Below are 27697 nucleotides of genomic sequence, written 5' to 3' on the forward strand. Positions count from 1 at the left end.
AGGAGGAGGAGGAGGAAGAGAAGGAGAAGGAGAAGGAGAAGGAGAAGGAGAAGGAGAAGGAGAAGGAGAAGAGGAGGAGGAGGAGGAGGAGGAGGAGGAAGAAGAAGAAGAAGAAGAAGAGGAAGAAGATCTAGAATCTATAAAGAACCCCAAAAGTTAAACACCAAAAAGTCCAATATATAAATGTGCAAATGAATCAAAAGGAGAAAATACAGATTACCAATAGATATATAATATCTAAATATAAATAATATAAATATTAATATAATATTATTATATTATAATATAACATTATTATATTATATAATATAATAAATATTAATATAATATTAATATTTTATATTAATATCTAATATAAAAATATTCCACAACCTTCACCACTAGAGGAACCCAAATTGAAAACAAACAAGTAAAAAAACTACATTGAGATTCTAGGTCACATCAGTCAGAGCAACTGTCATCAAGAAAACAGACAGCAAATGCTGGTTTAGGGAAAAGGGACCCTTATACACCATTGTTAGAAGTGTACATTAGTGTAGCCACTGTGGAAATCAGTGTGGAGATTCCTCAAAAACAAACAAACCAACAAAAAACCGTAGAAATAGAATTACTAAATGAACCAGCTATACCACTGCTGGGTATGTACATACCTGAAGAATTCTCATTCAGTACATCACAAAGATTCTTGTGTGGGGCCTGATTCAACCAGAGCTGACTCAATATCAGGCTGAAAACTGGCAGTTTGGGAGACTAGGCCTAAGTTTCTGTTTCCCAGACCTGGAAAAGTCCAGAACAGTCAATTCCGGGGGGGGGGGGAAATGACCAATTAGGAAGCTGCCCCACCACCTAGCTTGAGCCAAGTGTAGTTAATCAGTAAGTCCCCTAAGTCCCCCAGAGTCTTAACCAATCACAAAGAGATTCATACCCTGGAGACAGAGCCAACCAGTTAAGAAAGAAAGGTAAAAGTCACCCACCCCTACCCTAACGGGCTTTAAATTGACCCCGCAAAGTCCACACCTCTGTCTTCATTCCAATGTATGGTGGACCCCTGCATGCAGGTTCTCTGCAGAATAAATACTCTTTGATGTTACATGTGATTTGAATCTGGGGTATCTTTCTTTGTGAAACACAGACCTTTACACTTGCACACTCATGTTTAACACTGCACTATTTACTGTAGGCTTAGAGTTTTTAAAACCTACTTTTAATAAGGGTTCTCTAATATTTCGACTCTGCCCCCTTCTAGCCCACCATCCAAAAACTAGGGGAGAAAAGGTGATACACGGGACAAGGGGATGTGGACCTATTTAGAAGTAGTTGGTTTGGGAGATTCCAATCTCTATTTGTCAGGATACTAGCAGTCCATTTCAGTAGTGTCAGGATACCAAATACAAATCAGCAGTGGTGGCACCATCCAGCAGAAACCACCCGGCCTCCGCTGGATTGGCATGAGTCAGTAGGAGTAACCAGAACCAGCCAGGATGCCAGGAGGAGTTCTCTTCTATGTCTCTCTTAACGAAGTGAAGACCAGTGAAGATGTTAGACCAAGGAAGCATCTAAAGTCTAGCTATGAAAGTGCCAAGTCACTGTCCATTGAGCCCTATTTATACTCTCTCTAGACATCACATGTCCTCCCAGGGGTCTTGTTGTGGATTTGGTTTATTGCTTATATCATGTTAATTGGGTTCCCAATTATTCAAGAATTGACATATGTGCATGTAAGATGCTGAAGGTTCCTGCCCCAAGCTGGTTCTAATTGGTAAATAAAGTTGTCAGTGGCTGGGCAGGGAGACAGAGATGAGACTTTAGCTTTCCCGGGCAAGGGAACCACAGGAAGAAGAATTTAGAATCGCCATGCCAAGAAAGGAATAGGATGCAGACTTGAGAGCTGCGGAAGATAGAGAACCATCCATGTAAGAGCCGGGGAAAGAGTGGCCCAGCCCCGCCCCCCTCACCCATTGTGTCTGGGTAGCAAAACTGGAATATAGATTTTAGTAAGTAGTGGTTCAGGAGTGTTGGAGGGGACGTGTCAGCTATGTGGAAGTATGAGAGTGGCCCAGCCATTGTGCTGTTTGAGGAATATTAAAATAGAAGGCTGTGTGTGTGTGTGTGTGTGTGTGTGTGTGTGTGTGTGCACGCATATCTTTCATTCAAGAATCCAGAGCATTTGGGCAGCAAGGAGCCAGGGAGTAGAGCAAATTAGTCCTACCGCTTCAAGGTCTTGTCTCAGCAAAACACCTCATGAATTTGCCTCAGTAAGATATCATGTGAGTCTATATCACAACCAGAAATTTCCACTTCAACTTACAATAACCAAGATATGGAACTTGCTTAAATGTCCATCAATATGAATGCATAAAGAAAATGTGCTGGGTATGGTGGCACTTACAATGCTGAGGCAGGGGGGTTACTGAGACTTGAAGCCTTCCTGGCTGAGCTAGGAAGTTGCCTGCCTGCCTGGATTATGGAGTGAGACTCTGGCTCAAAAAACAAAGCACTGAAAAGAAAGCAGGGCTTGGGTACATAATGGAATTTTTTTTTAGCCATGATATTTCCAGGAGAATGGATGGAACTGGAGATCCTTATTTCAATTGAAATAGCTCAGGCTTAGAAAAACTACATGATTTCTCTCATTTGTGGAATCTGGATTTAAATATGTGTGTATAAAGGTCATGAAACCAGGAAGAGGACCATAAGAGTTAAAGAGAAGATCCTGAGGTGGGAGGGGAAATAAGAGGAAATGGAATATGTGAAAGAAAGAGGAGACTGTGGAGGGAGGGGGAGTGCAATAATAACAACAAAAACCAGTAAAAATAAAAACAAAAATTGGGGACCAACAAGAAGGGCAGGGGGAAGTGAAGCCTTGCAGTTGGGGAAGGAATGAATACAAACAGCATGTAATGGCAAGTATGTAACGGCAAGTATGTAATGGCAAGTGTGTAACGGCAAGTATGTAATGGCAAGTACTATGGAAAAGGCATAGTGGAATCCATTACTCTGTATGTTAATATCAAAATTAAATTTAAAAATATTGTTTTAGAATGAAAAAAAGCAAATATTACAATAATCAGGTAATGACTCATGTCTATAATCCCAGCACTTGGTAGGCTGAGGCAGGGGGATTACTGTGAATTCAAACCCAACTTGGGCTACATAGTGAGTTCTAGCCTAACTATGGCTACAGAATAAAATGCTGTCTCAATCTCCACATCCCAAAATAAATAAGAAAATAATATATAAATAAACCAAAATTTAAAAGCATACAAATACATGAAATTATGATTGTTCTGTATTTGTATTCCCCTAAAGAATATGACCACAAATGGAATAAACCCAAGCCAAGAGATTTGCAGAGAAACAGATCATATTCCAAAAGCAAAGATGTTTACCTAGTAAATATAAAATACTAAACAATCTACACACCACATTTCTGGGTCATGGTGCAACAACATCGTGAACAACTAAGACAGAATTGAATGATAATCAACTCCTGGACAGTAGTAAAAATATTGTTTTAAGTCAATTAATATTGGGTCAAAGTTAAAATCATAATGCTAGAATACACATATTGGCAAATAGATGCACAGATGTGTGGTGTTTGTGAAAGAGGTCTCTGGCTCAGAAGCACTAAAGCAATCAGGTTATGCTAATTAGACCCCTCCCCCCCCCACTGCCCAGGAGTCGCTTAACACCATCTTATGACAAATAGGCCCAACAGTGCAAGGAAGTGTCCCTACTGCAGATACCAGTGTGACTTCAGAGGCTGCCTCCTGCAGAGCCTGAACATCACACCACACACCCTTTCAGCAACAGACTCCAGGCCCTGCTGCAAATAACCTTTGGGGATGATAAAACCAAAACTTCACTTCTGAGCAGAGTGGCCCCAGCCTGGTGGCTACAGTGGAAACCAATCCTGGTTGTGATGTGGGTGTTCCCTCTCCTCTGGTCATATGATAGAAAACATCCCAGTGTGCTGGTCTTGAGAGCCTCTGGGAAGTGGTAAGCGTGATTAGTACTCTCCCACCATGTGAGAACACAGAATACACTGAGAACAAGAAAGAGACACTCCACCTTCAACTTCTGGTCTTCAGAAACTTAGGAAATAAATGCCTGTTGTTTGCAAGGTACTCAGTCTATAGGGTTCTGTCGTAGCCCAAATGAAGGTGGGCCAATGAGATGGCTTGCTTGCCTACAAGTCTGATGACTTGAAATTGATCTCTAGATCCTACAGTGGATAGAGACAGTGGACTCCCAAAAGCTGTCCTTTAACTTTCATGTTCCTTCTATGACATGTACACATGCATACACATGCACACGCGCGCGCGCGCGCGCGCGCGCGCGCACACACACACACACAGAGTAAATAAAATTTGAAAGAAAAGAAAGACAAAAAACATAAAAGATAAAAAACATATTATGAATAATTAACTATTTTAGTTAGTGATATTAGTTAATAAAAGTATGATGTCAGTCAAATGAATTTTTTTTAAGCCTCAGGTGTTTTGTTCTTTTGGGTGGGGAGGTAAAAGGCTAGATTTGGCAAGAACCAAATCTGAAGACTCAAAGCTGGTGGTAAAGTTATATTTATTAAGGAGGTGACCAATGTATTTCTATCATAATAATTTCATATCCACAAAATTCTATATGTATGAAATGGTTCTTTTTCTTAAAATTTTTAAAAAAGATTGTTCATACTTTTTAAATGTTAAAGATGGTGGGATATAGCCTATTCCCTGCGTTGAAGTGTGAAGTTGTTGGTTTTTAGTATAGTCACGAACATGCAGCCCACACTGCCGTGACCTTGAGGACATTTTTTGTACTGCAAAGGAGGTCCACACCCTCTAGCTATCCTTGACACCCACCTCCCCAGCAGTAAACAGCCACTCATCTCCTCTGAAGATTTGCCCTTTCTGGACATGTCACATAAGAGAACTCACGCAGCACAAGCTTCTTGTGACTTGTTCACATCACCGTGTCTTCAAGCTTATTAGCATGTCAGTACTTTCTTTTCATAACGGCCACAATATTTTTTGTAAACTTTTATCTTGAATGACCCTGTTTGAGGAAAAAAATCAAAGGAGGTGAGAAAGACAAAGCTCTCTTCCCAGATCCTAAAGGGACTTCAGTTACTTCCCAAACTGGGGATGCTAAGCTATAGGGTGGGTTTTTGGTTTCCAGTATCTGTGAATGTGGCAGAGTGAGGAAATAATTATTTTACTGTGGGAAAGGAAACTACAGGACTACAGAGCTACAGAAGAGGATGGAGGGATGGCAGGAGGGCAGCTGCTGTTGCATATTGAGCAGGGAATGGCAGCTGGGAAGGGGCAAGGATAGCTGGGGTGTGGGCTTGAGGGAAAGACGGGATGGAAAAAGAATGGAGACAGGAGTTGGGGCTGGGCAGAGTCACAGTCTCAGGGAGGAATCAAGCGGACAGGTGCCACTGCAGATGCCTGCAAGCCTTCAGCTTCAGGGTATACCTTTAGGAGAAAGCCCTCACTGTCCTTCACGCCAGCCACAAGTGACCATTTTGTTTTAACCTCTCCCTTAGAAGGCAGCTGTGGGACAGATATTGTGCAAAGCACCAAGATGTAATATCACCACCCTGTTTCCACTTTAGAGGGCTAACTATCAATTGAGGGCAGTATTTGTTATTTCTTCTCCATCTCTCCCCAGTTCCAGCAAGTGCAGTCTGTATAGAATGGGCAGATTACAATCATTGTTGATGAATAATTGAAGAAATGAAGCATTTTACATTGTTTCTTTTACAAAAATGCAGCATCTGAATGGCTAATTTCAGTTTTGCTGCATGAAAAAGTTCTAGGTGGACAAAGACCGAAAAACTGGTGCAAGAACAAATCCTCTTTTGCAACCCAGAGCTCATTGTTGTACGAGTTTTGGTACATGTAAGAAGGAATACCATACCCAAGACAATGCACTGTAGTGGTAGTGTGATGCCACTAAACCCACGTGCTTAGTCTTTTTTTTTTTTTAAAGATTTATTTATTTATTATATGTAAGTACACTGTAGCTGTCTTCAGACACTTCAGAAGAGGGCGTCAGATCTTGTTACAGATGGTTGTGAGCCACCATGTGGTTGCTGGGATTTGAACTCCGGACCTTTGGAAGAGCAGTTGGGTGCTCTTACCCACTGAGACATCTCACCAGCCCCACATGCTTAGTCTTAATCCAAGTCTGTCAGGTGACTAAAAAGGACACAGTTGGGCTGTCAGTTACTGGAGCCTGTTTTGCTTCTGGGCAAGGAGCGATTTGCTGGTGTGGATATCCAGGTCCGTGTGAAGGGTGGTGGTCATGTGGCCCAAATTTATGCCATCCGACAGTCCATCTCAAAGGCCCTGGTGGCTTATTACCAAAAATATGTGGATGAAGCCTCTAAGAAGGAGATCAAAGATATCCTCATCCAGTACGATCGGACCCTGCTTGTAGCTGACCCACGTCGCTGCGAATCCAAAAAATTTGGAGGTCCTGGTGCCCGTGCCCGATACCAGAAGTCCTACCGATAAGCCCATCTCAAGGATCAGGGTTTACCTTTGTAATAAACATCCTAGGATTTAAAAAAAAAGAAAAAAGAAAAAAAGAAAAAGTTCTAGGGAGTGCAGATCTATGGAAATCTCTTAGCTGCTAAACTCTGCACTTAAAAATGGCTAGACTTCTACACATTGTGCATTTTGTTACAATGAAAACACTAAATGAATTGTCAGAGATGTTGGCTTTATAAAGTTAACGATACAAACCAAATAGAAACGGAAAAAGCTGATTTTCTAATATTGGTGCTCACACTGATGTTCATGGCAGGTGTATTTTTGGGGGGCTCTGGGTTCTTTATTCCTCTTGAGTTTAGTCATATTCTGGAGCAGCTATCAAAGCATTCCAATATTTTAACTAGCCCTCCACTCTCTGAAAATGTTTTTTATCAGAAAAGCAAAGGAGAATTTTCCCTTGAGTAAGCTAACTTTGGCTTTCATGTTTGCTCTCCCGAAAGAGTAGGATTTATTTAGTGTGCTTTGGAATTTTGCCCCCTTTGTAACACCAGCCCCTGTCGGCTCTGAATTCGGCCTACAGTCTCCTCAGTGATACATAGGCATATTCTAAGACCTGGTGTGCACTGGGTGTCCTAGGACCTTGCTGAATTATTGGGAATTACGCCTGCTTTTAGTTATAAATGTGCATGTGAACATAACATATAATTTCACTTCAGCCTGAACCCATCAAGTTCTTTCTCTCTGTTGTGGTCTAGAATTGCTATTTCAGAAATGAGAAAAAATAAAAATACTGATATACCAGGGAAAGAAAACCCCTGTTGGTTTTGAGTGCTGCAGACATAATGTTGGCCTTTTCTCTGATCTCAGGGAAGAGACTCTGTGGAGAAGAAGAATACAGAGACCTGCAGCCAAGCCTTGATGAACTGCTTTGGACAGCATTTACAGTGGACATGAGGATGTTACATATGTTTATTGATTTGGTTGTGTAGTATCTTTTAATGTAAGACATACGATTTTATTTTCTACAAATCAAGTTAATTTCCATGTTGGCCCTGCATCCTGATGATAACAACAGAGAAGCGATTGTAGCCAATGATGTTTTCCCCTTCTGTCCTTATTTCATCTAAGAGCCAGGCACAAGTGGTACACGTACTGATTGATGCCATCTATTCACACTAGACTCTGGTAAAGCCAGACCTATTTTTATGTGGGTTGGCTCACTAGATTACAGTAATATTGGTTGAGTGATAAGGTCTAAGTATTGTGACAATGGCTCTCTCACACTGGAGAGGCCAGCAACATGTAGTTGCTCAGTGCATGAGACTGGGTGTCTCGGTGATTCATGTCTAGTCTCTATTTCTAGAATTTTAATGAGAAGAGAACAGATGAAAAACTAACTTTGCAGTTTTTCCTTGGTGATTCTGGTACTATAAGGAGAAGAGCTGTTGGTCTTCTGTCTACGTGGAAAGCCTGAAGAAGCTGGTTACAATATCAGCAAATAAATGTAGGAATGGTAGCAACAAGATCGATGAACTTGCCAGCCAGCGTGAGGGCAAGTCGGCAAAATGGAAAGCTTTCTTCTTCCATCTCCCTTTTATCTGGGTTGCCACAGGAAGATGATGTGAGAGCCTCTGACCTGCCCCCCACTTCAGAGAGATAACATGTTCACCCTTCCCATCTTTCCTTGGGCCCACAGGGAAGAAACAGTATGCCCAAAACTGAGCAGAGGAGAGATGGCTCAGCAGTTAAGACCACTGACTGCTCTTCCAGAGGTCCTGAGTTCAATTCCCAGCAACCACATGGTGGCTCACAACCATCTGTAATGGGATCTGATGCCCTCTCCTGGTGTGTGTCTGAAGACAGCTANAGTGTACTCATATAAATAAAAATAAATAAATCTTTTTTTAAAAGGGAAAGAAACAAACTTAATCTTTCACATTGTCTCCTTTCTGTGTGCGATGTTTGTAACATTGGTGGAAAACAGACACAATGCAGCTGGCAACTGTTAGGGGGAGAAAGGTCTTTTTACTGAAAATTCAGGTGCATTCGCCATTTGTTCATTTGTAGTGGATCATTTTCTCTTAATGTTTTTTATTATTTGTTGGCAAAATCAAAGTGCCTTAAGAGTTTGCTTTGAAATCCATAGAAACTCGGTATCAGTTCACAATGCATTTATTTACAAGTCTCATTGTATGTCCATTGTAAATGTAATACTGTAAATCTATTCAGATTCATTTACATGCCTATGGCTGCCTTTGATTGAACTTCTTCCAAAAAAAAAAAAAAAAGGAAAGAAAATGGACTTTAAATAAGAAAAGGAAGTCAGTAATTGTAGGGAACTGGTAATCAATATGCCATCAAATACTGGGACCCCCATCCTGTATGTATTAGTTGGTTATTGCTGCATAACAAACTAGTCTGAAATTTATCTCATGGTTGGCCTGGCAAGCCATTTAAGTGGAGGCTTGGCTAGGCCGTTCTTCATGCCCGTGGGCGTGTATCTATGTAGTCAGGTGCTGGTTGTCTAGTAACTCTACTTCTGGGGGACTTTGGTTCTCCTCTCCAGGGTATTTCACCCTCCAGCAGCCTATAGTGTGTTTCTTCCCAAGAGCATTCAAGATCTCTTCTCCCAGTCATGTCTACCTCATTCTCCTGTACCAAAGAGGGTCAGCTCAGATCCAGTGTGGGAGAAGCACATGCTGTGCAGCAATGGGAACAACTGTAAAATCACATGCTAGAAAGCACAGGCACAGGTGAAATACTTTGGCAAATGAGGCTTGACTAATATTCCAAGGGAAGTTTGAAGCTTCACAGATAGTGAACGACTGTGCTGGGACTTAGTTCTATCATGTGTGCCTGACTCCTGCCTTGTACCCAGCCGGACACTAATACACAGTCCCATGCAGGTCTGAAGAAAGCTACATCAATAAGAGGCACGAATCATGTCCTCTCACCACTGGGATAAGCTCACCAAGAGAATGCTGGAGTATCTTGAAAGAACTTGGAATCATTTAAGAAAATCACTGAGGACTAAGTTTAGGAATCAAGGACCAAACGATATATCTTTCATTTCTAATCATAGGGTAAATTTGAAAACACGGATAACAAACTCCACATGTTTTTAAGGCTCTTTTCATCTCTCTTTTGTATTTGTAGGCCATTTATGATTTTCATCACAAGCCAAATCAAATGATGCCTGAAACAACCTCCTAGTCTGAAAGCAAGGCATAAAAACAGAACTGCTGAGAAGACATCTCCTCCTGCTGCAGTTTAGTGCAATGGCTGAGGGCAACCTGAAGGAGCCTTTGGTTTAACAGGGCAAAGCTGTTTCCCAAGCTGAGATGCTGCCATCGGGGTAAATCCCCTCAGCCTCCATGGGAAAGACATGCAGTCAACATATCCTTATCCCTGAGTTGGAGTTTCTCACTGAGGTCTGTTCGTTCCAAAGAGCCTTGGAAGTTGCCAAAGTCCAAGGAAGGTCAAACCAATTAAATCAGGATCCCTGGAGTGGGCCTCAAAAAGCCTCAGTGCTCTTTAAAGTTCTCCAGTGATGGTAGTATGCAGACACGACAAGAAAACCATCACTTTAAACCAACTTGTCTTGGTAAATTACTTAGTGAATTACTTGGTGAAAATTTGTTTTCAAATGAGAGCAAAGCATCTGCTATGAAGCTGCAGCCTTTCAGTTTTGCCCACGATATCCATCCGCTGTCTTTGCATGGACACACCTCTGCTGCTTACTACGATGCTGATGCTTCCAGGCCCACAAGTTTGAGAGCTCATGTGGGCAGGACCCTGATAAGTACCGTGACCTTCACATGACACCGGGAGCCACTTGGAAGGAAAGCACTTCCAGTAGTATTTAAAACCTTCATTGGAATATAGTGAACTGTGTCCTTACTCTTCATTATCAACCTGGTGGGACTTAGGATCACCTGGGAGACACATGTCTTAATGTGTCCTCGAAGGCATTTCCAGAGACATATAACTGAGACAAGAACACCTGATTTCCAGTGGCGCCATCCACAGGCTGGGGTCACCACTCTGCTTCCTGACTGTGGATGAAGCATGACCACCTGCCTCACAGTCCTGTCACTGTGCGTGGTGGACTGTATCCCTTTGACCTGAACCAGAGTAAACCCATGATCATGTTGCTTTTGTTCAGTAGTTTGCCATAGCATCAGGAAAATTAACTGACACAGATATATACAGCACATGTACAAAGTATTATCCTATAAAACTTGGTGAATTATTATGAAGTACGCATCATCATAGACATAGGAAAAGAAAAATAACTTCTCTTAGCAGCCATTTTCTCCCTTCTCTCAAAGATAACGAATTTTTTTTCAAAATTTTTATATTATTTGTGTGTGTGTCTGTGTGTGTGTGTATGTGTGTGTGGGTGCATGTGTGCTACAAAGTGTGTTCAGAGGTCAGAGTACACCTGTGAGATCTTGTTTCTCTTCTCTACCATGAGTTCCAGGGATTGAACTCAGCTTGCCAGGCTATGGATGCAAGCACTTTTACCTGCTAAACCATTTCACTGGCCCTCAAAAAGAAAAAAAACAGGAAACAACAACAAAAAAAAACCTCAACACCTAACATTTAATTTTGATTTTTAAAAAAATCCTAAATGTTCAATTTTACCAACGAACACTTGGGAGTCAGATGCTGGGGTGAAAGCCTGCTGGCTCAGAGAGGCAGAGAAAGCCCCCAGCTGACCCTCTGACTCCACTAATGTCCTCAAAGGAAAAGCTCCTTTTTCTTTCCCCCTCCTCCTCTCCCTCCTCCTCATTCTCCTTCTCCATGCAGTCTTAAATACCCTTAAACTCAAAGACCCTTGTACTGGATAACTTTGTGTCAACTTGACACAGCTGGAGTTGTCACAGAGAAAGGAGCTTCAGCTGGGGAAGTGCCTCCATGAGATCCAGCTGTAAGACATTTTCTCAATTAGTGATCAAGAGGGGAGAGCCCCTTGTGGGTGGTGCCATCTCTAGGCTGGCAGTCTTGGGTTCTATAAGAGAGTAGACTGAGCAAGCCAGTAAAGAACATCCCTCCATGGCTTCTGCATCAGCTCCTGATTTCTGGCCTGCTTGAGTTCCAGTCCTGCATCCTTTGGTGATGAACAGCAGAATGGAAATGTAAGCTGAATAAACCCTTTCCTCCCCAACTTGCTTCTTGGTCATGATGTTTGTGCAGGAATAGAAACCCTGACTAAGACAACCCTCCTTCTCTTTCCTGGGTTTTCTTACGTTTGCTCCTTATCAACTGGTTGTTCCATTTGCCTATTGAACTGACCTTGACTTTATTAAGCTCTTATTTGCAGAAAGCTCTTGGGTTAAAGGTGTGTGCTCAGGCTGAGCCACACCACAGCAAGAAACAAATCTTCTGCACAAAGCACATTAACTTTGTACTTTCTTACATAAAAATTTAGACATACATGGAAAAGAAATCAATATCATTGGCAGCTCACTCCACCTCAACAACTAGCAAATATTTACCATTTTCTTTCATCTACACCTAATCCAGTCTTCAGTCTTGAGTAAGCATTCTGTCACTACAAAAAAATGCCTGATACGAAAATGGCCTAGTTAGCCATAATTGGGAAGAGAGGCCCCTTGGTCTTGCAAACTTTATATGCCCCAGTACAGGGGAACACCAGGGCCAAGAAGTGGGAGTGGGTGGGTAGGGTAGTGGGGAGGGGAGGGTATAGGGGACTTTGGGGATAGCATTTAAAATGTAAATGAAGTTGATACCTAATAAAAATTGGAAAAAAACAAAAATTTTCCTAACCATGAAAAAAAATGCCTGATACAATGTGTTTATAGTTAGAAGTTATTTATGACTGACAGAGTTTCTAGTTCATGATCAGTGTCATTATTATACTAAGCTTGTGGTGAGATAGAACATCATGGCAGAAATGAATAGTAAAACAAACCAATTTGCTTCATTTCCAGGAAGTGAAAAAGAGGCTAAGATGCTTTTCAAGCTATTCCATAAAAGAGAGAGACAAGAAAAGTGCAAACTCTTTTTATGAAGCTGTTATTACTACTTATCAAAATCAGATAAGGACACAACAAAAAAGTTTTAAAATAATCTCCCTGATGAACATAGATACAGAAATTCTCAATAAAATATTTTCAAACTGAATTCAAGAACACATAAAAAAAGATCATTTTCTATGATCTGCTTGGCTTCATTTCAGAAATCCAGCTCAATGTAGGTAAATCAATGCATGTATCATATAAATGTACTCAGGGGCAGAGACATATTCATAAACTTAGAGAAGGCATTCGACAAGATCTAATATTCCTTTACTGAAACAGAAAGTAAGAATACAAGGAATATATCTCAAAATAGTCAAGGTTATATATGACCTATGGCCAACCACATACTAAATGAGAAAAGTCCATGAAAGCATTTATTAAGATCAAGAACAAGACAAGGATGCCTACTTTCTCTGTTCTTACTCTATATAGTATTAGCTAGAACAATAAGACAAAGTAAGGAAATAGAAGGGAGACAAATGAAAGTGAAGAAATCAAAGTATCCATAATTGCAGATGTTATGATCCTATACATAACAGACTCTAAAAACCCCATCAGAAAGCTCATAGAACTGACAAACACTTTCTGCAAAGTGACAGAGTACAAAACCAACACGTCAGTAGCCTATACTTTACTATTAACAAGTATGTTGAGAAAGAAATAAAAAATAATAATCCCTTTAATGATTGACCCCCCAAATAATAAAATATCTTGGAATTAATCTAACCAATGAAGTGAAAAAAAACCTTACAATGAATATTTTAAAATCCTGAAGGAAAACACTGAAGAAGTTTCTAAAACATAGAAGTTCCATGCTCCTGGATTGGTGGAATTGCTAATGCAGATGATATGCCCAACTTTGCCCACTCATTCTGAAGTCCTCTGCAGCCGCCTACTTCAACATCTTACCTTTACCCGATGAGTCTCTGATATGGACTCCAGTGCATCTAGCAACTTTAGGATGCATCCCAAACTCATAGTATGTTGTGAAACTTTCCTCCAGGCGGGACACAGCAGATCATCTTGAAATCAGAGAACTTGTGATTACCTACAGATCAGGCCTACTAATATTCCCTTAAGGAGTGGAACAGGTTTCATTTGCTGAGATAAAGATTGTGACCAAATTGCCGGGCGGAGTGGAACAGGTTTCATTTGCTGAGATAAAGATTGTGACCAAATTGCCGGGCATGGTGGCTCACGCCTTTAATCCCAGCACTCAGGAGGCAGAGGCAGGCGGATTTCTGAGTTCGAGGCTAGCCTGGTCTACAAAGTGAATTCCAGGACAACTAGGGCTATACAGAGAAACCCTGTCTCGAAAAAAAAAAAAAAAAAAAAAAAAAAGATTGTGACCAAATGTACTTTGGGGGAGGAAATGGTTTATTTTATCTTACAACTCTCAGATCACACTCCATTACGGAGGGAAATGAGGTCAGGATATCAAAGCAGGAACCTAGAGGCAGAAGCTGATGCAAAGGCTATGGAGGGATGCTGCTTACTGGCTTGTGCCTCATGGCTTACTTAGCCTACTTTCTTTATAGCTCCTAGGGCCACCAGCCCAGGGATAGCACTGCCCACAGTGAGCAGGACTCGGCCGTATCAGTCATCAACAATAAAATGTACCATGGGCATCCCCACAGGTTAATCTGGGGAGAGTGTTTTCTCAATTTTGTTTCCCTCTTCCCAAATAACTTTAGATTTTATCAAGTTGACCCTAAAAGTAGCAAGCACAGTCCCTCACCTGAGTCTCCAGTCACTCCGTCCCACTTGCCCCTCATCTCCATGTAATGCTGCCTTAATGACATGTCTGAGGAATGCTGGAGTATGTGAGAGGTGAAAGGTTAATTGAAGGGTAGGCTCTATCTACGCAGCTTTTGGAAGATTGTCATTGGAGTTTGGGTGGTCGCTGGTGACGCAGATGTTTGGCAATCACAGACAATCTTTTAAGTAGACCCTAATTTAAGCTCTCACAGTTAAGCTCAATAGCCCCATTACTTCACCAAGCTGAACTTGGATGGAATTGTTTCATTATCTGCCATCAGCACGCTACCTTGGGCAAATAGGCACTTGTTCATGTCTCCCCAAGAAAAGTCACACAAAGCAGTCACACCCCTACTTGACCATGATTAACACTTGCGCAAGAGGACACTGTCATCACTTGGTGGGGGTGGGGGTGTCCACGGTAGCTAAGGCTCATCAGAGTCTTAACACAGGAAAATGCTCTGGGTCTTTCTGAGTCTATGTGACTACCCAGGGTTTCTCTGTCACTATCACAGAACTTAGGACAAGGATAAGCCCAGTGTCTAGAAAGTTACATAATGAGAGGAAGGGGATACAGAACAAGATGTTAACAGATGGTCCAGGGAAATATACACTGTTTTGTACACACACACACACACACACACACACACACACACACACACACACACGCTTGCACGTACGAATAATAAAAATAAATCTTGAATCCCTGTCTTCCCCCCCCCCCGCCCCATCCTACCGCTGGGGTGTTATTTTTTTCCCATCGGTTTTACTTACCACACATGCTGCAAATGTTTGGTCATTTGCACTTGATCATTCTTTGTGGCACTTCACAATTTAGCACAGTCATTATAAAATCCTCCTCATAAAGCATGGATTGTGGCACCTTCATAAACAAATGGACCGTTTTGTTCTTGGTTATTGTGATAATACCCACATAGAGGTAACCGACACCTGCTGAGGGCCCTGTTGCTGCAGGAAGAGTCTGCCCTGCACTGAACTAGCACGGATGCTCAAGGCTTCTGCTCCACAGAGGCAGACTGGTCCATTGAACTGAAGATGGCTGCACATGGCTGAAATGGACTCTTTTAGGTAGGCAGATGCCCAACCCAGCTCAGCAACGAGGGCCATGCCAGGCAATTCCCAGTATGGATGGAAAAGAAGGGAAGGGACACACTTAGCATTGGGCAACAAAATTAATAATGCATCCCCTGGCACTTTCCTTGGCTCTGCCATTTAGGTTGGAAGTAGAATTACTTTCGGAGCTCTGGCGTGCAGTATGCCAGCAGTTCCCCTGCATCCCTACTGAGGAGAAAGAAACACTTGAAAAGCATCCTCCAGGGCCATTGACTTGGAAGGGAATGTGATATTCCAAAGGAACTATTGCACTCTGGATTTGTGGAGGAGCCAAGAGACATTAAATTCCCCTTTAAAACTAAAATGATCAACCAAAAACTAAAGAGGAATTTTGAACAGGGAAACTCCTTTTTTTTTTTTTAATAAATGCTCAAAATGTGCAACTCTGAAGTTCAAGGAGCAGATGTTTGCCTAGTCACTAGCAAACGCCTTCCTGTTGGCTTGTCTCGCTTGCTACACAGTCTAAGGCAGAAAGGTGACCAGGGAGGCATATGATCTAATCTTGGTAGAAGGCCATGTGACGTGGTAACTTCCTGGAAGGACATCATATCACAGGCTGACAGCCAAGCTGGAAAGGCCAAGGAATTCAATGTAATGAACCGTGAGACCAAACAAACATATTTTCTCACATATTGTTTAGGTTTTGGATGTGTGTTCTCCACATGCTGGTCAACAGAAACTCATTTTACAAAATGGTGGCACTGCCCCTTCATCGTCTTCAGAGCACTCGGAGGAAGCAGAGCGGGAACTAAGAAAGGGGGCTGGAAAATGGCTCTGACCTGAGTTCAAATTCCCAGCGTCAAGTGGAAAAAGCCAGCTAGAACTGGTTCAATTAGTGGAAGGCAGGTTATGGGGGTGACTTTTGATTTGGAGTTGAGGCCTGCTCCACAGGAGAGAATTTATGCCTGGTACTATAAACTTTGCCGAAAGCCCATCGTTGGGGAGGTCAGAGGCCTCAAGGGGCAGTCTACTACTGCTGTCTTGCTAAATGGGCGGGCTGTCAAATTGCCTTCTAAATCTTTGTGTTTCTACGCCTCAGTCTTGGCCAGCGATGGTTCTCTCTGCAGGAGTCAGCAGTTAGTGCTGACTTATGACTGGTCAAAGCACAGAGAGTAAATGGCTTTTAACTGCTCTAAATGGAACTCCGTATCAATCTCCACTCAGGGAACATCAGGAAAGAGGAGACAAAAAGGAATTTAGGAGCTAGAGGATTGGAAAAGCGCTATCTCCTGCACATGATATGGCTGCTACTCTGCTGTCATCACAGCAGCCGGAGTCGCCCACACAAAACCAACTCAGCCAACATTTGCAGCAGGCAATACGAGCTGGACTCCGTGGGTTAAAAAAGAAAAGAAAAAGGCAAGGGCATGAGTGGGTGGGAGGGGAAAGTAGGCGTGGATATGATCAAGATACATTGTTTATATTTATTAAATTAACAAAGAATAGTTACTTAAAAAAAAAAAACAACCCAGGTGTTGCTATGCATGCCTATAAGTCCAACATTCAGGGGCAGGAAAAGAATCACACACACACACACACACACACACACACACACACACACACACACACGTGTATGTACACGTACACGTACACGTACATATACATATACATATACTGTCCTCCTCTGGCTTCTGGATGAGCCATGTAGATGCACACAGGTACACGTATATTCATCCACACATGTTAGTTACAACACAGGCCACAGAGTAGATACCTTTTTAAGAACTGAAAAAGGAAAGGGATGGAGAGTGGTGAGAGGGTCCGTGCACCTATACAACACTAGAAGGGAATTTTAACAAGCATTTCATAGAAAAGTGCCGTCCCTTCCCTGCGGCAGTCCCTAACAAGAGCAGTGATTGGCAGGCAAGGGAAACAAAGGTGGCTTAGCCAATAAAGTAATCAGGAAAGAGAAAATTCAGTATCCTCAGGGAGCTAGCTCCCTCCTGCTTCCTGCAGGCCCAGCAGGGACAAAGCCAGTCACTTTGCTCCTGGCCCACAGCTGGGCTTTAGTGTTTGAGAGCAGTTACCCAGAGAGAACTGCTTGGAGAGTGAACATATCTTTTTTAGAAATTTTTATAGCAGCTTTTCTGACTTTGGTCAGAAAACCCATGAGCTATCCAGAGAGCTTTTAAGATTTTTTTTTTTTCCTCTAGCAAGACAGAGCTGTCTCAAGCAGAGAGAACTGCCTTAAGCAGACTACAGGGGTGTCAGCTTGCACACCCAACATTTAACTTTCAGTTGTTTCTTTCGACACTCCCAAACACCTCTTCCTCAGGACCGCCCTCTCCAAGCCAAGGCTGGTCCTTGGCAGGTGGGGAGCTTGTCATCCCTAGGTATTCCACTCATGTGTGGTACGTCACACACCTGGCTGCATAGTAGGTGTGGCATCCTGATGATGGCTGTGACATCACCGGGTGGTGGGGAGTTCTCAGCTCTATTACAGTCTTATGGGGCCACCATCACACATGTGGTACCTGTGCATTCATAGAAAGAGATTTGAATATGACTTTTATTTTATTTATTTATTTTTAATCTAGATGGATGCATGTGGAGGCCAGAGGACAACCTTGGTCCTAAGGTGCTGTCCACCTTTATCTTTTTGAGACAAAGTGTCTTACTGACCTGGAGCTCACCTAACAAAACCTGGCTGGCTGGCCAGCAAGCCCCAGGGATCAGCCTGCCTCTACCACCCTGAGCTGGAATCACAAGCAGGTGCCACCATGCTCTGATGGTTTTGGTTTTGTTTTTTTGTTTTTTTGTTTTTTTGTTTTTTTGTTTTTTTGTTTTTTTGTTTTTTTTTTAACTTGGGTTCTGAGAAGAGCACTGATGTCTTCCTATTTGCAATGTAAGCATTTTTATCAGCTGAGCTACTTCCCCAGTCTATAAGTGAATTTAAACACACAAGACATATTCCTTAAGGCAGAGAGAGGCCATCTCAGAGAGAAGATGGAAGGTAACCATAGTTGACTCATTATAAGCATGCATGAAAAAAACATGAAACCTCTTATTTTTGTGCAATTAGTTTATACTATTTTGGGGGTGGGGGATAGGGTCTCACTAAGTGTCCCTGTTTAGCCTAGAACTTGCCACATAAGATGAGGCTATCTCCAAATTCAGAGGTCCCCCTGCCTCTCTGAGTGTCAGGATTAAAGATGTGTGCCACCATGCCTGGCACTAATACAGTGTTTAGAAGCAAACCTCCCCATGTTCTTCCTGAGGGTACCTCCACGCTCAGTCTACCTCATCAACCTGACATGAGGCAGGGCATGTAGGGCAGCCACTCTGCCAGCCACCACCCTCCACTGTGACACTCTGGGTCAAGCCCTTCCTGCAACCGTAACATCAGGGGCTGCATGTCAACCAGAGACTTGGTACCATCCCTCAGGCTAGGTAAGGCCTGCACATTGTCGTGCATCTGTTGCAAGCACAGTTTAATTCATCTTTAGCATTTTCAAGGCAGAATCTGGGACCTCATGCATGCTACGTCTTTAGCACCTACTTTAAAATTTTTGAAGAACTAATCTACCACCCTATCTTCCATGGTAACTGTACCATTTTATATTACCGCCAACGGTGAATAAGGGATCATTCATTCACACGATTCCTGACACTTGCTGTGTGTGCACGCACGAGTGTGTGAGTATGTGCATGTCTGTGTGAGCATGTGCATGCGTGTGAGTATGTGTGCCTGTGCACGTGTGTGTATGTGTGTGTGTGTGTGTGTGTGTGTGCATGTGTGTATGTGCGTGTGACCTCCTTGTGAGGAGGATATCATTGTGGCTTTGGTTTGCATTTTCATCATGGTTGGTTTTGCTGAATATGTTTTTATATATTTATTGAGCTCTTGTGTATCTTCTCTGGAGGAAGGCTTCTTAGAGTTTTCTTTAAGAAAATTTTTAGAATCCCACTGTTTGTGCTTTCATGGCTTTTTCTTTGTTCCTGTCATTTGGGAACCAATTCCAGAGCATCAAAAGCTCTGCCATTGAACCACGCCCAGTCAAAGATAATAATTTCACTGGCTACAGAATTCCAGTATAGGGAATCTTTTTGTTTCTCTTCTTTTGTTTCTGAGACAGGGTCTCACTGTGTAGCTCTGGCTGGTCTGGAGCTTGTGTAGACCAAGCCGGCCTCCAGTTCACAAAAGCCTGCCTGCCTCTGTTTTGAGATTCAGTAGTCCATCAAGGATGGACTCTGCTGAGATTAAAGGCATGCACCACCACACCCAGTTCTGCTTTCTCTCTCTCTGCTTCTTTGCACAATATCTGAAGAGACATCTGATGTAATTCTCTTTTTAAAAAAAATCTGTGATGTTTCATAATAACATACATACATAGTGTATTTTGATGCTATCCGTTATTATCCTTGTTTAATCCTCTCCCTGCAAACCCCTGCTTTCTTCCCAGCAAGCATTCATCCTGTTTTGATGTCAGATTTTATGTATGTGTCCCACTACATTTAAGTGGGTTTATTCACATTAGCATGGATGTCCTTATTCACTTGAGTAAGGGCAACACTTGAGCAAGTGGTTACATCACTGAGCAGTATGACTTCCCATCCCCTTGCAACTACTATCTACTTATGGTGGGCCTGCTGAACCCCCACCCCATCCTTGATGGACTACTGAATGGCAGTAATCACTGCCATTGTGAGTGCATAAATCTGTCAGCCACACCCTGCCCAGAAGACGTCGTTTCAAGGCACCCCCCCTCCCCAACCTCTGGCCTTTGTGTATTCTTTCTGCGCCCTCTTCCATGATGCTCGCCAAGCCTGAGAAACGTTGACATAGATGACCTATTTAAGACTGAGCACTCAACAGTACTTTGACCTTCTGTGAATCTCTGCGCATTAACTGTTACCTGCTAGAAACAAAAGCTTCTCTAATCAAGGCTGAGACCAGCGCTAGTCTCGCTACATAAACTAGAAATAGAAGGCAGTTTGATAACATGTCCATTTATCAAAAACAACAGTCCTGGATTCCCCTAACAGAACCTATGACCTTCACAGACTTGGGCAAAGTTTGTAGTACCAGGCATGAATTCACTCCTGTGGAGCAGGCTTTAAATCAAATCCAAAGATAGTTGGCTACTGCCACAACTTTTATACGACCATCATACCAATAGATCTACCTTGCTTACTGTGTTGCTATTACAGTTTGCAGCGTTAACAGACGGGTAAACCCACTGCTAGCTCTTCTCCTCTAGTAGACTGAATAGTAACTTCTGGCAGTATGAAAGCTACCCTTATAGCTCAGTTACAGATTGGTTTCTCTATGCCCCGCAACACTAGGATCTTGTCACCTTGTCCTTGTGACCACCAAGAGCCATGCCAATAGCATGTGTTGTTTTGGAGGCCACTGGGTCCTACCTGACCAGTACTTGATACCAAGAGGTACCCTAACTTGACACCAGGATTTTTGTTTAATAACTTATGGTTCCTAGAAGCAGGATGGTCCACCCATGACTGATACCTTCTTTCAAACTTCTTTTCAAGTAGTTTACAGAACAGACAGTTTCTATCCTAGTTTGGTTTCTGTTTCTATGACTAAAATCTTGACCAAAAAGCAACTTGAAGAGGGAAGGGATGATTTCATCTTACAGCTGAGAATCTACTGCTGGAGTTTGCCAAAAGATGCTCACTCACAAAGACCACAGAGTCCTCCACTGCTGCAAACCGCAAGAGGTTTTTTTTTTTTTTTTTTTTTTATTGATCCAATCCGTTGGGGACCCCCCCCCTCTCAGCATGCAGGCCAGAGGAGAGACCCAGAACAAAGAACACACTTTTTATACCTTATAAGGGGCAGATTTAGGCAACAGGACTAGTTGGCTTATTTTCATTGGTGTAGCAAGTAACTTTTTCAGGCATTGGTTGGTTTGCATAGGGACTACCTTTGACCTAGTGACTCATTTTGCCCGTCCTTATGGTGGGTTATCAGCAAAGCAGCAGTGCATTTTGAACTTATAGGTCAGCTATAACATCACAGCTATTAATGTCACAGGGAATTCTCGCAAGGTCAGGGTGGTTTGTGGTCTTTCTCAGAATTCAGTGTGGGGCAGGGTAGGGGAATTTCTCTGGGAACTGCTATCGTGTTATGGTTATTTTTCTGAGAACAGCTCATTTTGTTTTGGCAGATGTAGACTTAGTCATTTTGACTGCTGTGTTTCTGAAAGTCCCTTCAGAGGGGAACTGAAACAGAGACTGTGGAGAAATGCTGCTTACTGATCTGCTCCGTGCTCACTCTGTGTGCTCTCTCATATAACCTAGGACCATCTGCTCAAGGGTGCACTGCCCATAGTGGACTGGGCTCTTTCACATCAATATTTAATCAACAAAATGTCCCCCACACATGTCCAAATGCTATTCTGTTGGATGCAATTCTTTAGCAGAGATCTCTTCTTCCAAGATTGTGCCAAGATGACAAAAGCTAATATACTTTCCATGTGGTTTTATTATACATCGTCTACTTCTTCTCTCCTCACTTCCCAGTCCCTATCCACACTTAAACCTTTCCACTCTGTGGTGGTTTGAATACACTTGACCCAGGGAGTGGCACTATTAGGAGGTGTGGCCTTATTGGAGTAGGCGTGGCTTTGTTGGAGGAAGTGTATCACTGTGGGGGTGCGCTTTGAGACCTTCCTCCTCGATGCCTATATGAGACTCTGTTCCTGGCTGCCCATGGATCAGGATGTAGAACTCTCAACTCCTTCTCCAGCACCATGTCTGCCTGCATGCTGCCATGCTTCCCACCATGATGACAATGAACTAAAGCTCTGAAACTGTAAGCCAGCCCCCAATTAAATGTTTCTCTTAGAAGAGTTGCCTTGGTCATGGTGTGTCTTCCCAATGATAAAACCCTAAGACATATTCCAATATTCCTCCTGTTTTCATAGCATGTGTTCCTCAATCCTCCCTCCCAAAGGCCTTTCTCACCACCACCACCCTTCTAATAGCTCTTCTCTAGCTTTCTGGACTCTTCAGGCACTCCAAAATTTGTCTTTCTGGACCTGGTTTACATTATTTAGTATAACATTTTCTTTTTTTTTTTTTAAAGATTTATTTATTTATTATATGTAAATACACTGTAGCTGTCTTCAGACACTCCAGAAGAGGGCATCGGATCTCATTACGGATGGTTGTGAGCCACCATGTGGTTGCTGGGATTTGAACTCAGGACCTTCAGAAGAGCAGTCGGTGCTCTTACCCGCTGAGCCATCTCACCAGCCCAAGTATAACATTTTCAAGTTCTATACATTCCTGGTAAACATAGCAATCTCATTTTTTTTAGAGACAAATAAAATTACATTGTATGTATGCATCACGTTGTCATTTTCCATCCAGTTGAATGGACATCTGTGATGATTCCATTTCCTAGCTGTTATGAATAAAGCAGCAATGAACACATATATGAAAATACCCAGGTAGTAGGTTATACAGTCCTTTGGGTATATACACAAGAATGGTGTAGCAGGGTCACATGATAGTTCTATTTGCTATGTGAGAAACTCCAGGCTGATTTCTACAGAGGCTGCACCAATTTACACTCCCATCAACAGTGGGTAGCTGTTCCCTTCCCCTACCCTCACCAGCATTGGTTGTCATTTGTTTACTTGCTGATGCAATTCTTCCCTTATTCCTCTATAGTGAAGTTAGGAAAGCTGGGGGGAAGGGAAGCTTTTCTCTTCATCTCTTACTTTCTTCCTAAATCTGCCCTTTGGTTTTGAATTCCTGTAGTTTTACTGACATGTCCAAGTGTATAGTTTTTTTTCCCAGTATTTATCTGCATATTTTTCTCTGAGCTTTTAGAACTGGTAAGATTTATTGTCTGTTACTTATTCTGGAAAATTCTCTGCTCACTTCCCATATTTCCTGGCTTCTTTCCTTTCTTCTTTATTAGCATTCCTATAAACATATGTTCTTTCTATAAACCTATTCTTCGGATATTTATGTTCTGATTTTAAATTGTTTTTAGATTTGTTTTATTTTCTTGAGTGTATGAATACTTTGTCTGCATACACGTATGTGCACCATGTGTATGTAGTGATCTTGAAGGTCAGAAGAGGTTATCAGTTCTCTTGGTTCTGGAGTTAATGATGGTTATGAGCCACCACGTGGGTGGGAACTGAACCCGGGTCTTCTGCAAGAGCAGCAAATGCTCTTAACCGCTGAGCCATCTCTCAGCCTGTGTTCTGCTTTTGCATTCTCTTTCTTGTTTGTTGTTGTTTTTCAGTTTGGGAAATTTCTGTTGACATGTCTTCAGGCTCGCTATTTATTTATTTATTTATTTATTTATTTATTTATTTATTTATTTTACTAAGTCCAGTCAACTGATAAACCCATCAAAGGCATTTTGATATTAACTTTTGTTTCTTTGAGTTCCCGTTTCTCTGAGCATGCAGCCTTCTATTCTTTTATAGTATGACTTTCTCCATTTGCACATGAATGTTAATTATTTTATATTTTGTAGTTGATTTCTTTTCTTAATGCTTGGTCATATTTCTCTGAGGCTGGTCTTCAACTCCAGATTCTCCTGCCTCTAAATTGTAAGTGTTGAGATTACTGGAATGCACCAACCACTATGTCCCACAATGAGAATTATTTTAAGACACTGGTCGAATATTTTCTTTTTTTTTTTTCAAGACAGGGTTTCTCTGTGTAGCCTTGGCTGTCCTGGAACTCACCTTGTAGACCAGGCTGGCCTCGAACTCAGAAATCTGCTTGCCTCTGCCTCCCAAGTGCTGGGATTAAAGGCATGCACCACCACACCCAGCTGAATATTTTCAACATTCTGCTGTATGTGAGTCTGGGTCTGATATTTGCCCTGTCTCTTTAATTATGCATTACTGAAGTATTTGTAACTTTGCTGAACTGAGAGACCTGAGGAAAGTGAGTAGTTAGTATGGGGTTTTGTGTTTACTGAGCTATGAGCTAAGCTGTGTTTACTATTTGCCTTAGCTATGGAGGTTAGAGGTTAAAATGTTCTCTGTTAGAGTTTCTCTTCTCTTGCCTTTGGATTTTTCCAGAGATTTCTTAAGTGAGGTCTGGGGCATGCAGTTCTTCCAGCTGTCCTCAGAAGCTGTATTAGTCAGGATTCTCTAGGGTAACAGAACTTATAGAATGATTCTTTTCCTATGTATAAAGAGGATTTATTAGAATGGTTTACAGGCTTTGATCAAGCTAATCTGACAATGGCAGGCTACAAATGGAAAGTTCAAGAATCCAGAAGTTGCTCAATCCACAACACTCAGTTGGATGTCTCAGTTGGTTTTCATTAGATGCTGGAAATGCTAGTGAAGGAATGGATTTAACAGCAAGGCAAGAGCAAACAGGTAAAGAAAAACAGCTTCTTTCTCTTCTGTGTCCTTATATAGGCTTCCAGCTGCAGCAGGGTGGCCCAGATTAAAGCTGTGTCTTCTGGCCTTAAAATTATATAGAGAAATGTTAATCCACCAATATGGTTGTTCTGGCAAAGGATCATATTCAAAGACCTAGTCTATGTGATCCAGCTGGAATACAGACACATCCTTAGTACACAACTTTAATCTCAAATAATGATGTCTAATTGAGGGATAAACAAAATGACAGATTTGACAGAATGATTCAGAGATAGAATATACCCAACTCTGAAGAGAACAGCTTAAGAAAGAGAGAACGTAGGAGCAGTACAGAGAACGAGAGAGGGGGAGGGAGAGGGAGAGAGAGAGAAACAGATACAGAGACAGAGACAGAGACAGACAGACAGACAGACAGACAGACAGACAGACAGAGACGAGAGAAAGAGGGGAGGGAGATAGTTTTACAGGGAATGTTTTGCAGAGACAGGTTGCAGGAGAAGGCAGAATGAGTCAGAGAATGAGAATGAGCCAGAAGATTAGAATAGATTCCCAGAATTAGTTTGAAGCTAAGAAGAGCAATTCAGTCAGAAGCCGAGAGAAGCCAATTTGAGACAGTCAGTTTGGGCCAGAACAGCCGAGTTGAATCAGCTAGCCAGAGTTCAGAAAGAGCTATAAAGGGTGAGTTTAGTAAGTCTTGGAGGCTAAAGCCCTCAAGGTCTGGGCTTGCAGAAGATTAAATTGTAAGGAGGCTAGAAGCTTCCAGGCCTGAGCTGAGGGATAATTAGAACAGAGAAAGAAACACTCTGGGCTCACCCTACGCCATGTATTCACACAGCTTGGGTATGACTCTCATCTCATCCCTTCATCTGAGGAAATAAAAGTTACTTTTACAAGATCTGAATTAAAGATATCTTCCTGCCTAGAGATCTGAATCTTCTAGGTGTGTCTTCCTCCCACTAGAAGTGGATTCATCCACTTCAAACCAAGCAAAACTATCTCTGGCAGGTTTTCTCTTTATTTCTTGATTTTTAGATCATTCCAGATATAGTCAAGTTGACAATTAAGGATAGCCATCATATTAAAAATAAACGGCATTTTCCTGAGCTACACTGGGCACCGGCTCCAGCAGGTTGTTCTCATCTCGGCAGACTCCCTGGCCCGGAGATCCCAAGATGCCTCCAGCTGACTTCCTGAGTTCCTTTGGCGAGTTGCTGCCACAACAGCCCCATGCAAAGACCATCCACCTCTCGGTTAGCTTCACGATTCCCAGGAACTTGGTAGAATCAAAACTCTTGAAGCTTATAATTAATCAGTCAGATTTATATATCAATAAATTCTCAATTCACAAGATGCCCACACAATAGTTTCAGAGCCAACTGATAATAATACAAGATTAGACAAGTTACACCAATTATTCTATCTCTATATGATTTTATATGCTTGTGGCTATTTAAAACCACACTGGTTCTAAATCATTCTGAGTATCTTCCATCTTGTTTTCTTCTCCTCACCTTTCTCCTTCATCTCCGTCTCTGCAACTCTTCACTCCACCTCCCCTTACCCTGTCCAATCACAGACTTCTTGTTGTATTAATATTTAAAGTGATCGGACAGGGAAAATTCTGCTACACCATCACAGAAGTTTTACATTAGCTATAGTTGAACAAAAACTTCTAATACAAAGTCTGATTTATAATACAGTATTACTTCCTCATGTAATTTATTGACTACCCATATTCCTAAATGCATGGTAGCCACAGCATCAGGCGTTTTCGTTCATTTTCATGTAACTGTCTGAGATCTAAAACACTCTACCATGTCCTAGAATCATGAAAATGATACTGCATATCCTATCACAAAAATTGGCTAAAAATCAAAAATTAAAAACTATATGAATTCTGGGAATCAAACTCGTATTGTCTATCAGGCTTGCAAGCACTTTTATCCACTAAGCCATCACTCTAGCCCTTAAAATTTAGGTATCAAAAAACAGTGACATAGCTCAAAGGGCTTACAGCCAAGCCTGATGACCTGATTTCAGTCCCTAAGACCCACATGGTAGACAGAGAAAACTGAATCCTAAAGGTTGTTCTCTGACCTCCTCACTCATAGGCCCATGTGTGAGAACCCAGAATACATGTGCACGCACGCGCAGACACACACACACACACACACACGTACACACACACACACACACACACACACACAGAGAGAGAGAGAGAGAGAGAGAGAGAGAGAGAGAGAGAGAGAGAGAGAAATGTAATTTTTAAAAAATTTAGTAAGTAGAGCTTGGATAGTTACAAGATTATAAAACTTCTGAAAAAATATCCCTGAAAAATATTAAGCCAGGTCATAAGGAAGGCTTCAAAGGTCAATGCCAGCCCAAGAATAGACCTGTGGTGTCAAATATGGCAGTGAAAGAGACCTACTTTAAAATGCAGAGGGTTTCAGGGGAGCAAGGGGTAGTGACAGAAGCAAATCTCTCTCTCCCCCTCTCCCTCCCATGTCACGTTGAACACAGCTTTGAGTACCTCTCATACTGGAGAATAATTCAGCCCTCAATGGCACCTCAGATCTGCTACTGCTTTGCAGTGTAAGAATGTCTTAATATATAATAGATTAAAATCTCACTCCCCAAAATAAAACTTGTTGCAGCTTCTCCCCTCCGGCACCAGTTCCTCTATGTGTACCTTATGCTGTTGATACTTGACAATATTTGTAATCAGAAACCTAGGTCCAAAAAACTGAAACTGAATTTTCACACCAAAATAAAGCAAATAACTTAAGGTTTATGCATACCATTAGGTCAACATATATACAAGAAGAAACGGGAAGAGGATATGGAGGTGGTCAAGGCAAAGCTTAGTGGTGGGACACATCCAGCAGGTAGATGCTTACACAGAGTGGAATGGGGCATCAGGAAAGGCTCC

General features: G+C 42.0%; 1 protein-coding gene, 1 non-coding gene and 1 pseudogene across 2 annotated transcripts; all 3 read left to right on the forward strand.

Moving 5' to 3' along the window:
• Positions 1-5363: 5363 nt before the first annotated feature.
• LOC110333681 (40S ribosomal protein S16-like) lies at positions 5364-6569 on the forward strand. Its single transcript, XM_021215370.1, has 2 exons — positions 5364-5471; positions 6231-6569. The coding sequence occupies exons 1-2, from the start codon at positions 5364-5366 to the stop codon at positions 6519-6521; spliced, it is 399 nt and encodes a 132-aa protein (XP_021071029.1). The 3' UTR covers positions 6522-6569.
• On the forward strand, positions 5775-5918 carry LOC115065635 (annotated as a pseudogene).
• Positions 6570-17485: 10916 nt separating the features above from the next.
• LOC115065664 lies at positions 17486-17549 on the forward strand. The gene has a single exon (XR_003845432.1). It is a non-coding gene; the product is annotated as a U7 small nuclear RNA (small nuclear RNA).
• Positions 17550-27697: the final 10148 nt, after the last annotated feature.

This window comes from Mus pahari, chromosome 16 (genome assembly GCF_900095145.1).
Source record: "Mus pahari chromosome 16, PAHARI_EIJ_v1.1, whole genome shotgun sequence".
NCBI lineage: Eukaryota > Metazoa > Chordata > Mammalia > Rodentia > Muridae > Mus > Mus pahari.

Bases quoted from the DNA above. Each gene is read 5' to 3' on its own strand.
- LOC110333681 (XM_021215370.1), top strand. From the start codon at position 5,364: ATGGAAAAAGAATGGAGACAGGAGTTGGGGCTGGGCAGAGTCACAGTC. The intron at 5,472-6,230 runs GTATACCTTTAG...TTGGGCTGTCAG, and splicing joins TGCAAGCCTTCAGCTTCAGG to TTACTGGAGCCTGTTTTGCT.